This window comes from Mustela nigripes, chromosome 12 (assembly GCF_022355385.1).
Source record: "Mustela nigripes isolate SB6536 chromosome 12, MUSNIG.SB6536, whole genome shotgun sequence".
Classification (NCBI taxonomy): domain Eukaryota; kingdom Metazoa; phylum Chordata; class Mammalia; order Carnivora; family Mustelidae; genus Mustela; species Mustela nigripes.
Genome location: NC_081568.1, coordinates 30,046,364 through 30,058,942, shown reverse-complemented (window position 1 = coordinate 30,058,942; position 12,579 = coordinate 30,046,364). Strand labels below are relative to the sequence as shown.

The 12,579-nt window shown below is 48.9% G+C and overlaps 1 protein-coding gene across 1 annotated transcript in view; it reads right to left on the bottom strand.

Moving 5' to 3' along the window:
• EGFLAM (EGF like, fibronectin type III and laminin G domains) overlaps window positions 1-12,579 on the bottom strand; it is a 181,090-nt gene that overhangs the window by 24,497 nt on the left and 144,014 nt on the right. Inside the window, exons 14-17 of the mRNA XM_059417018.1 lie at window positions 9,913-10,038; window positions 8,311-8,554; window positions 5,194-5,305; window positions 535-651 (exon numbers count right to left, since the gene is read on the bottom strand). Coding sequence (XP_059273001.1) covers window positions 535-651; window positions 5,194-5,305; window positions 8,311-8,554; window positions 9,913-10,038 — 599 coding nt within the window. The remainder of the gene's footprint in view (window positions 1-534; window positions 652-5,193; window positions 5,306-8,310; window positions 8,555-9,912; window positions 10,039-12,579) is intronic.

The window sequence follows — 12,579 nt, the reverse complement described above, 5'->3', positions numbered from 1 at the left end:
CTGAAGGATTGTTTTTGCTCAACCTTCTACGGAAGGACTTCCTTCACCTATGCTCTTAGGGGCTGGGTTACGTGATGGGTGAACAATTGTTAACTTGCAGGGGTGGCAGTGGGTGTGGAGGTGGGATTGGGGGTTGGCTCTGACTTGAGCAGACCACAGAGTAACCCCAAAGGGAAGCACAGAGCCAAGACCGGCTAGAAGACCCCCTCGGCCTCCTCCCCTTCGGCAGAAGCATCGGCAGCCACCTGCAGCCTGCTCCCTCCCTCAGCACTGCCCGGATCCTTTGGTGGATTGGCTGTAAGGATTCCTCTTCACTGAGCTGTGTTCATGGAATGTCTGCTGGACAGAGGCCTGGGAGCTGACGTTATCAGAAAGTGGGATTGGAAAGCTCTGTGGCTAGCATTAACAAAGAAAACCTTACAACTTTCCCCCAAGCTTCTTTTTTGGAGGCATTGGATTACAGCGCTCACAGTTCTCGAGCCCATCATCTGCAGACCAGGCCACACAACAAACATGCGTAAGTGAAGCCGGTACCTTCTGGATGCTTCCACTAAATGGCTTCAGGATGCCCGAGTTCTTCTTCACATCATCGTAATTCGGGACTCCGCCGATAAAAATGTCCGTGTTGCACTTAATCTGCGTGAAGCCTCCCTGCCAACAGAGGAGACACGAAACACGACCTAGCTTCGGAAAAGGTAGTCAAGGCAACCAATGGGTACAGACACCCCAGGGACGCAGCCCAGCAGGCTGGCTGGACTTCCACATTGGCTGGCATCGCCACTTACCCCCACTGTTGGAACGTCTGTAAGTGCAGTAACCTGTTCAAGACTCTGTTTAGACATCTATAAAATGGGAACCCTAATGTCTACCACCGAGAGCTGTCACGGTGCGTGTGGTGGGCTGCACGACTGCCCACCCATAGTCAGCGCTTCTCCAAAAGCACCCCCTCTCCCTGCAGGAAGACCAGCTCCAACCTGCTGATCTTGATGGGGCGAGGGAGCTGGCTCCAGGCAATAAAACTCAGGCAGCAGAGAAATGAATCACGTCTTCGCAGAAGCTTTCCGAGTCAGACAGTAGCTCAGGGTGACTCTCAGCCTGAGTGCCCCATTCAAGCTGCACCTGACCAGGGACACCTGGGGGTCTCAGCCGATTAAGCATCTGACTTTGGCTGGTTTTGACTCAGGTTATGATCTCAGGGTGGTGAGATCGAGTCCCGCCTCAGGCTCCGTGCTCAGTGGTGAGTCGGCTTGAGATTCTTTCCGTCTGCCCCCATCCTCCCCACCACCTCAAATAAATAAATAAAATCTTTTTTTTTTTTTTTTTACAAAAAGCTGCACCTGACCACAGGTGGATATGCAAGTGAGAAATAAGCCCTTATTGTAGCTTTTGATATTTTGGAGGCGTTTGTGATTGCCATGAGCACAGTCTAGCCTCTCTTGAAGGCTGAGATCTGCTTCCTTAGCACTTTGCCCCGGGTTGGATGCATAATCAGCATTCCTGTGTAACCAGCTATTGTTATATGGGCAGTGGTAAAGACAGAACCGCTGGAGGCCAAGAGAAAAGGCAGGCATGGTGAGTGGGAGGCATTCCTTATCAACTACAAAGGGTAGAGAAATTCTTCTGTTTTCCATATTCTGAGAAAACTTCCCATGTCAACCCCCAGAGGCTTTCCCCTGTTACTGGTTACTTCCCAGCCTAAACTCTCAGGCGTGGGCTGGTCAACAAACTGTGCGTCATAGTTAGTGTCCAAATTCCTCCAGATAAGAGCTGTAAGCAAAAAGTTAAAATGTTCCAACAAAGGGGGGCACCTGGGTGGCTCGGTGGGTTAAGGCCTCTGCCTTCGGCTCAGGTCATGATCTCGGGGTCCTGGGATCAAGCCTCGCGTTGGGCTCTCTGCTCAGCAGGGAGCCTGCTTCTCCCCCTCTCTCTCTGCCTGCCTCTCTGCCTACTTGTGATCTCTGTCAAATAAATAAATTTAAAAAAAAAAATCTAAAAAAAAAATGTTCCAACAAAGGGAGACACATTGAAATCTGGGATCTCTGCGATGAGCACTCTTTAGGTAACGTAAGCCAGGTTGCCTCCGATTTATGGGGAAATGAAATATACATAGTAGCATCATCTAGTCATTGGTTTAATCAGTGTTATTGGGCATTTCTGTGTCCCAGGCACTAAATGCTGGCCAGACAAGAGGGAACAAGGAAGTTCCTGCCCTCCAGAGGCTTACACGGACAGTTCCGGTGAGTCTGGAAGTACTTGCTGGCGGGAGGTGTGTGTCCCATACTCTAGCCTGGACCCAGAGACTTGGGGAGGTGGAGGTGGTCGAGGAAGGGTCAGAGTTGTAGAAACCAGACAAAGTCAGGGCTTGCGGGGAAACAGTAGGTATAGAACAGAGGCAGGAAGGGATCAGACACTGCGTGCATAGAAATTTGCTCTGTACCCAAAAAGCAGTGAGAGAAAATAGTCCTATCTGTGTTTTAGGCAGATCACTGGTCAGAGGGAGGAGAATGGATGTGGCACCAGGTCCGAGTAGGGACGGGGAGACAGGGAGGGCAGAGAGGAAGGGGCACCATCTTGGGGGGAGCTCACAGTGATGGGGTCCAGCCAGGTAATGGCAGAGAGGTCTTGACTGGGATGCAGACAGCACCACCTTCAGTCAATAAGCTTTGGCAGCTTCCGGGGTTCTTATTTAACTGGCCCAGGGTTGGCAGGAGGCCGTGCTCATCAAAGAAGCCGAAGGGCTTTCTGGAATTCTAGCGGCTGCCTAGAACATTGCCCCAGGCAGCAGCTGTCACCACACACCCACAGGCACCCATCGCTGTCCTGTCTTAACTGCTACCCAAAAGTTCAAGTCAGATAATAAGAGGAGAGGAGGAAGGCTGTAGGGTCAGAGGGATTTCAGAGAAACAGGCTGTTTTGAAGAACCTTTGAGTTGGAACAGGACCGGCCTCATGGGGTGAGAGTTGCTTCCTTTCGGTTGCTCAGCAAAACCCTTGCCCCTACCCCTAACCCATCGACAAGAGGCTGGGCTGCAGCTGCCCCACCCATGGGAAACCGCAAGAGAAAAGCAAACAGACCCCACCAAAATGAGGCTTCGCGTCTAGATCTGCCACTTCTGGTTAGCTAGAAGTGGATGGGAAAGCTAAGTGAAGCCACTGGTTGGGGTTTCTGGAGCCCTTAAGTTGGGAATGGACTCAACCCTGGATGGTTGGTATTTCTCAGCTGAACGACCCAGGGCTCAGTTTGGCTTTAGTGGACACTTAGGGGTCGACATCCTGGGTTGACCCCCAGCAGTGTTCTCTAATCCCAGCCACCTCTAAGCTCTAGAACCACTATTCCTAATACCACTGCTCTATCAAAAGGGTCAGCCATGCCTTTGGATGTGGTATGGGCAGTGTGGGGAGCAGAAAGCCCTGGCGGGGGAAGATGTGATTAAGGCTCAGCTCATTGAGATCAAGCATGGGGACTTCCACACCTGCCTCAGAGCTGCCTCAAAACAAACAAACAAAAAGATAAAACCATGGCACAAGCACCCAGAATAGCTACACTTAACCCTCATGTTTACATAGCTTTCCAGGTGGGAGTTGCGCTCCAGCCTGTCTGGTTCAAAAGCCAACAGGGAGGCAGAGGTTCCACCATGCTGGTTTAATTCTCACTCTCTGACATGGTAGCAACAGAAACTGTGAGGTATGGTTTTTACCATTGTGTTGTCTCTTCGCTGTAGAATACCAATGGTAAATACTATGTCCTGAAGAGTTCTTTATTTGTAACCAAAGGCCTTGACCCTACTATCTACAAATATACCCATTCTGAACTTTTGTTCCTGTTGTACAAATGTTTGTGACTAAGGCCTACAGAGATATAGCACTTTTTTGAATTTATATTAAGTCAACATACAGTCAAGTCTACAGCTGTGAATTTCTACTTCTATCTTGGACTAAATTCAGCTGTTAGAATTTTCTGGGTCATAGCAGAAGTGATTCCTGTTCTCCCTTTACAATCCGTCTCCCTCTTTCCCTCCAACCATCCCTCCCTCCCCTCCACCCTGTTTTCCTTCCTTCCCTTTCTCCTTCTTTCCTTCCTGCCAAAATACATATAGAACATTTTGTAGGTCTGAAGGGTCCTCACCTCTTAAAGAAGAACCCAGTTTGGGATTCTTCTAATCATGAGGAGGTCCTTGGTTCGGACAGGACCTCTCACCACAGCCATCCCTCATGCTGGCCTCTGGACATATACGTGTCCTTCCTTTTTTCTTCTTCAACCCAATACCTCTTTCCTCACCAAAAGTCTCTTTTCCTTCCTTTTCTTTTTTCTACCAATCCATTTTCTTATCAGAATACCTACATTCATTAATAGCCTCTTTAAATCTGGTGATGCTCAGAACAAAGACTGTTGGGAATTAAAATAGTAGAAAATCCAAATTCCCCACTGTTTTGGGGGGACTAAATGTTTTGTGTGTAAAGAACCCTGGTAGGTTATAATTTAAAATAAACCTCTCTTATCTCTTCTTAAAAATGTTATTTTCTTTGGACATGACCTTGGGAATAAAATCATGGATGAAGGTTATAAACAAGTAGAAATTCTTGTTCTTGAGGTCACGAGAGTACTCTATTAACAAATAAGTCAAGCTGCATAGGGTTGACCGTGCGTTAGTACCACTGCGTTTTACATGTATACTTATTCTCATTTGCACAACTCTGTGAACTAGGCCCTATTATCATCACCCTAATCGCCATTTTATAGATGAGAAAACAAAAACTTAGAGGTCAAATGACTCATGTGAATTGACAGAATGGAACTAGGTCTGGAACCCAGGAGCCTAGGGTCAGGTGTAGGACTCACCCAAGGCAGGCCCCCGCAGGCCCGCGCTCCAAGTCCATGTCCTGACTATCAGACACTGACTCGAACAACGGCAGGGATGGGCGGTAGTGGTGGAGGTGGCAAGCAATTTTGTAAACGCCATACTTGTAGCCGCTCGCTCAGTCCTTGCAACAACTGTAAGAGACCTCCCACATCATTCCCCCATTCACAGCCGAGGAATAGAAAAGTGAAGAAACCTGCCCAGTGGGGAGCTTGGGTGTTAAGTGAGGCAGCCTGGCACTGGGGTCCGTGTACTTACCCACCACGCTGCTGCTCTTCTCACCAGAAGAGGGAGAAAACACTACCCCAGTTCCCACTAAAGCATATCCTTCTTACCTCTGCCATTGCTTCCACCACCTTCTGCTTATCCACTTGTAAGATCCCATTCTTTGCTGTGCGAGACACGTGCAGGTCATGCCAGCGGCCCAGGGTGAGGGGGTCTTCACTCCTGTTGAAAGAAGGAAACTTGAGCGTGGGTTAGCATCCTCAGTGTTACAGATCCCACTCATGAATCCTCCAGAATGCAACCGAGGCCAACCTCAGATGCCTCATTTCATTCAGTCCAAAGAAAATCATTCCTGTTTAGTAAGCACGGCAGGCAAGGTCCATCTATTGGAGCTCGGACCCCTTTACGGTAGGAACATTGCAATTATTATTTTATTTATTCGTTACAACAAGCCTGAAATGTGGGTCAGATGAGCCTGGTTTTCTAAATGAGAGGTGATGAGGGGGTGAGATGTGATCACAGTTGCACATAAGCTTTGAAAACGGAGAAGTTACCTGGGCTCTGGTGTAAAACACAGATTCTCTGCTGTACTGATGTTTACAGCATCCTTTGAAATGCATAAAAAATTGGATGGATGGATGGATGGATGGATGGATGACTGGACAGATAGATGGATATAAGGATAGCTAGGCATGTGACAAAGCAAATATAGCAAAATATTAATTATAGATGGCAAATGAGAGATACAAAGATATTTACTGTATAGTTCTTCCAACTTTATTACATGTTTGAAATTTCTCATAAAAATGTTGGGGGGAGATTCCATATTATCTGATATTGTAAAAAGGATTAAAGGTACTTTAAAAATTCAATTACTAATTCAAGGTAGAAGTGCTTGAAGTTTAAATGTTACTGACAGGAGTTTTACACATTACTTTGGATAGTGAGGTATGCAAGAAGAGTATAATTATTGCATTTGTATTTCTAACGGTGTCTAGTTCCTAGCCTTCACTGAACCTCCCAATTATTTTTTGATCCTGGATCATCTTTAGAAAACTGTCAGGAATACCAATGGGCACAATTATCGAAAGGTCTCCACCCCCTCACTTGATTTTTTTTTGCTCTGGCAAATGCTTTTGTGATTTGTCCTTAGCAATTAGAATTTAATCACCTTGGCTAAATCGATATGCAATAAAGAAACCAGAGGCACTCTTACAGCAGCCCCATCTCTGTGATAAGTCATAGTGCCTTGGTGGCGTGCTCGTCCTGCAGAGGTCACTCCCTGTCAATACCTGCCTTCCTCAGCATGCTGGGATCGATCGCAGCCATCACAAACTCATTGCAATTGCCTTGATTTTTGAACCAGGTTCATAATGAACTTGACTGCCTCCTCCTTTTCCTAAAGTTAACATGATTTGGCCAGTTCCACAACTTCCTGTGGTTAGGGGTTTTCAGCGAATGTTACTAATCAAGCAGGAAGTCTTTGAAATGGTTTTCAAAATAAATATCTTGCAAAGGAGCTCCTGAAACACCATAGTAATCACTGCTGTCAGGTTATACTGGAGAGGGGATGGGACAGAGGGTGCTCTGCCCCTTGAACACTTTGAGCACTTGCTTTCTTTTGTCACAACCAATATGCAGAATCCTTTTTCTGGGTGCTTTCCTGCCAAGCAAGAAGACAATAACTCACAGTAACAAAACAAAACAAAAAACTAAAGCCTCCTCTTGTCTCAAAGAGGCACAGAATTATGAAGGAGAGATGCTGGACACTCAGGTCCTATGAGTCTGTGACCTCACAGCTGGAGCGGTCACTGCAGAGTGTGGAGTTGGGGGTGCCTTCCGTCCAGGAGGAGGGCTGATCAACCCGACCCTCCACTCACGCTTTCGGTCACTCCATGTCCAGGAGGAAGCCATGTGAAAACACAAGGTGATATTCAAGGTGTCTTCCCCTCTCAACTTGACAAACAGTTCTACTGGAATTGCTTCAACTGTTTTGCATAATCATATGTAAATTGAATCAATTAAATACCTACCAAAGTTGTCTTGAGACCTAGGACATTTTTGCATAACCAGAGGTACAAAAATGTAGTCCTTTTTAAGAATTGTTGGAACCTAATGCCGTAAGCATTTCTCATCAGCCATGAAAAATGGCCAGCAGTTAAGGGCGATGTAAGGTTGTAACATCTCTCCCAAACGCTCTTCCTAAAAATGATAGTCTAGCAGTAGGAATTACGATGGAACGCAGCCCGCGATTTCCTTTAAAACAACCACCACCGACTGGTTTCCTGCTGCAGGGCGTCATTGAACAAAACACTGTAGTGAGTTTCAAAAAATAATTCACCAAACATAGGAACAAGAACCATGTCTGCCTTTGATGAACAGGCTTCTGGCTTGAAGGTAAAAACTACTGTGGGAGCAAGATGGTAAGAAGGGGGAGACACAAACAAATAAGAAGAGCATGGGCCCTTACCATCCACAGGCTAGGGGAGTCATCAAAATAGCGACACACTGGATGGGAACAATCGATCTGCTAATAAATTAACAGTACAAGCGGGATTCCAGGAGGACAGGTTTGACGACTCGGAGCCAATTCTGCCACTGCCAGCAAGTATTTAAGAAGCAACTAGTCACCGCCACGCTATCAAAACCACCTGTCACACAGCCTTCCGGAGACCATGCTCAGGGATGGGGCTCTGTGACAGCTGACTCCGCGCCCGGCTCTACGTGGAGAGTGTAAGAGACTCGCTAGTAGCTGGTACCATCGAAGACACAGTGTAAGAGGACAGTAAGCATGGAAAGCGAGGTCACCAAGGACATTTATGTTCCATGTCCGCTGATACCTCTTTGCTGGTTGTCATCTATTTGCTGAGCGCCCACCCAGGGATGCTCCGAGCACGTGCTGATGACTTACACTTCCTCCCATTTCTCCTGATGGCACCATAGCAAAGGAAGGTAGGGGAGCCCGGCCAAAGCTAGCCTGCCTGCCACAGACGGACACACAGAGTCGCTCCCTGCTGGGGAGTTACTGGAGAAAAAAAAGTCCTGTCAGGAGGAAAGCCTGAGCCACAGGAAGCATGTTATCTATAAACACAAGGACAAATTTCAGAAAAGGTAACTGTGGAGGGAAGACAGGAAGAGTGCTAGCTATCAGGACAAAGTCATCTTTTCCCATAGTGACTGCTGTGTAGTGTTTGGGTGGGGGGGGGCATGAAGGTTGCAGCCCTTACCTGAGAACACCGGTCCCAGAGCCACAGTCGAAGCGGAACTCCACGTGGCCCCCTGCCATGTTGATAGACAGGAAGTCCTTGCTGGCTGTGTCATAGCTGTACAGCAGGACGCCGTCCCCCGAGTCTGGCCGAAACGTGATCTCAAACTCCGTGAAGGAGAGGTAATGCTGGGGCTCCAGGGGCCAGGGGGTTGCAGCATAGGACCTCAGCGACTCTCTGAATTGTGGAATGATCAGGCTGAAAGCTGAGGATAGAAGTGTGTCATTAGAAATCCCTCTGGGGCAGGACTAGCCATGTTCTTGTCTTCCTGCGTAGAGAGCAAAGCTGCATTTCCCCGCGGCCCTGAGATCACTGGCCCGCGTAACCGAATTCCGGTTAGTAGAATGTGGGAGGGAGTACCACACGGCACCCCAGGTCCGGCCCTAAAACTTCCCTCCATCTTGCACGCACCCTCTTCCCTCATCTGCTGGCTGAATGAAGGAAGGGGAGGTGGCGGGAGGTGGATTCTAAGGCCCCCGGCAGAGCCACTGGAAGGCAGGAGCCTGCATGGAGCAGTCCTGAAGGACTGCATGGAGCAGAGGGTGCGACCCTCCCCCCCACCCCCCGACCTAGTTGCATCAATGTGTGATGTGAGCAAGGATCAACCTTTATTATGTTACACTACAAAGTATGAGATGATATGTTACAGCTCTGGTTTACTGGAAACCATAGGCCCTCTTCTAGGAGAAATGAGATTTGAGATTACTGTGTTCAAAAGATTTTCTCCCAGGATGGTGTCTTAGGTCCAAATTTAAACCACTGGTAAAAAATTAAAACATGTTCAACTCTGCATGGTGCTCCAAAATCTTTTAAAAATCTTTAAAATTTTCCATTATTGTATGTGCGTTTGTGTACACGCATGTGTTTACATGTATATACACACATGTTGGCGTCTACATGTACCGGGACCTAGGCAGACAGTATTGAGGGGTGGAATGATTCACTAGAACAGTACAAAAACAGAGAGTCAAGATGACTTTTGTCCTATCCGTTGTTACTGATTCTGCGTCTCACTTCCCAACCTTTTCTCTGAAACTGTCAGCCATTCTAACGAGCATGAGCTGCAAATGGTCTGATATAGACCATATGCGCAGAGGTTTTTCTAAGTTTTTGGGGGGCCAAAAGGAGCTCACCAAAGCCTGGCCCAAGAGTATCTTCAAATGAATATATCCTTGGCTGATTTGACCCATGAACACTCAAAGACACACCAACCTTATAAAAAGGGGCAGGGGGGAACACCTGGGTAGCTCAGTTGGTTAAGCATCTGACTCCAGCCCAGGTCATGATCCCAGGGTCCTGGGACTGAGCCCCGTGTAGGGCTCCCTGCTCAGCGGGGAGTCTGCTTGTCCCTCTGCCTCTGCCTCTCCCCCCACCCCACCTCGTGCACGCACTCTCTCTTAAATAAATAAAATTGTTAAAACAAGATTCTCCTGTGTCTCCCAACACTGCATAAATTTTAATTCCATAAAAATGTATGGGACCTTGCTAAAAGCACACTGATGAAAAATTATATCAACATGAATTAACCATGCAGAGATCACAGTCAACTTGCTTTTTTCTCACCATCTTCACAGTGTCGCCCTTTGAATCCAAGGGGACAGAGGCAAACGTAGGAGTCGGCTTTGACGGCCGTGCAGGTGCCACCGTTGATACACGAAGCCTCATCACAGAGCCCGCTGCTGCATTCCCCTAAATACAGAAGAGGAATTACCAAACAGATCCGTCATGGGAGCCAGGCCGAGATGATGGCACTGAGCACGCCAACAGCTCAGGGCTCCGGATAAATACAGTTCCTTTCCACTCCTGTTCCCTGGTATCGCTGCACAAGTTCAGGGGAAGTGGAACGTACCTTCGTTTTAATTTGATTTTGGCTTGTTCTTTATGAAGAATCATTGAATCTTCAAAACATGGTGGACACAGTTAATCAATAGTCAATTGTTGGACAAATTTATGACCACTGACGAGGATGAATGAGCTGTCTCTGCTTTAATTCATCTCTCTCTTATTCCTACAAGAGTGTGTTTCAATCTCGCCACATCAACAAGGCATTTCTGTTAAAAGTGTTCTTGTTGGTGTGGCTGCAGTTCCCTTAAGTGCTAACACCCTGGGGGTTCAAAGTGGAGGCAATGAGGTAGGGACTGAAGCCATGTCTAAATGTATGACCTGGCCTGAACCATCCACTCCTTTGTCTAAGGCAGGGAGGGGTGAGGGGTAAGAGGGCTCCCTAATACCTCAGCACATGCCTTCCAGAATCCCTGTTATGATCACATGGGAGACAGCAAGGTGGCCTGTAGTAAAAAGTGGTGAGACACTCCACGCCAGATGGGTCCATTCTCTTTACCGAACACAGAGAGGCCCATGCAGGGCACATTTTGTCATTGTCAAGATCATTGGATGAAGGAGGAACAAATGGACCTCCCCTGCGCTGCTTGTCTTCTGCTTCTGCTGTCTTCCTTCTTGTATATATGAAATAAATTAGACAGAAGGGCCAGTATTTGGTCCAGAACGACATAGGTGAGTACAAAACACTTCTTTCCCGGATGGGGGCAAAGGGGCACATCTCTGATTGAGGGGTCCAGCCCTGTGCCCTGCAGGTTGGTGATGCTGGGCCCGCCTGAGCTAAAAGCATCCCCCACCCCCAACGTTGGCCTGGTTGTGTCATCTCTGCAAGCCTCACATCCTTTCGTCCTCAGCCCTCTGTGTTCATCGAGCTGATCCAGTCCCTGGTTTCATGCTCAGCCTCCCTGGGAGGATGAACTGGGCTGGTAGAGTGTGCACCCCTCGAGGAGGCCAACCGCAGGGGCCCGTGACAGAGGTGAATTCGAGTCCCTGCAGATGGCTCAGTACTCCAGCCAGGGTGGGCTGGCTTTGGCAAATCCCAGTTGGGGCCCCTGGAAGTTCAGGCCAAAGTGACAGGTGGTCTGCAGTCACAGTCCGAGCACATGGCCAGCATCCTGGCTCCGCGGGGAGGGTGAGGAGCATCCCCGAGAGCCAAACTTGCAGGGCCGTGCCCCCACTGGTCTTGGTGGGCTGTGGCTCTTTCTCAGAGAAGGGCTGTTCCCACAGGGGAGACACGAGCTTCTCGGGTTATTTTAGATGCATGCAGGAAAATATTACTTTATATATTTGCATTGTGACTATATTTTAAGAGGTGGGAGTGGGATGGGGCATTTCCTTGATGAAAGGGTGTTTCGGCTTAATTCTGCTGGCCATGGTATGCAAGCCGGACCAGGAGCGCTGGCGTGGGAAACAGGAACGAAATCTTATGGAGAGGGAACCTGGGGCTGGACGGGGTGGTGGCAGGGGATATGGAGAGAAAGTGAGACACAGGCAAGGAAGAAACAGCCAGCTCCTTCTAGAAGCTGACAGTGGAGGCAGACTCTAGCATAATGTCCAGGGGGTCCCCGCCGGGCCGTCTGCATAGAGTGGCAGGAGCAGAGCCATGAGCACGGCTGGGAGCGGGAACAGGTCGCTCTGGGCAGAGAAGCTGGCCTCACTCAGCTGAAGCCTATGGTCCCTGTGCCAGCATCCCCTGCTCAGCCCCGTGGACACAGCCCCTATACACATGAGGGGCACGCTGGGAGGCGGCAGTGACGTGGGGGTAACCTGGACACCAGGAGTGGAGGGGCTTCCTAGAGAGGATGGGGAAAGAGCCCCGTGGGAACCAGGGAACCAGGAAAGGGTGAGGAGCTGGCAGAGAAGACAACAGGAGAACAGGCCAGCGGGCTGGGAGGACTCAGGGCAGGTTTGAGGAAGCTCTGGAGCCAGAGCACAGAGAGCAGGCAGAGTTAATACTGCTGGAAAGTCCTGGAAAAAGGCTTGCGGGTTTGTAAAGGGGTGACCATACCCGGTTTTAGGAGAGGGATTTTGCTGTGCCATGGAAGGCAGAAGCTCTATTGCAGGGGGTTCACATGGGTGCCTGGAAAGATTGGGAGCGTCGGGTCTAGAAAGAGAGGAGCGAGGTGCCTGGGGTTCCCAAGCGCGGAAGGTAGCAGGGTTTTGTGAGGCATGGTGCTGGGTTTCAGCAGGGGGACCTGAGCAAGTGAGAATAAGACCGGGCCGGTGCGGGGGCAGGTCCGTGAACTGATTAAACACATTAATCTTTATTTTCCCTCACTTCCAACTGAACGGGAGTGTTCCCCTCAGTTACTAACGTAGGCAACAAGCCTCTAAGAATGGGCAGTGCTCGTGGCCTGTGGCCAACTGTTCCGAGTTACTGTTATATCACAT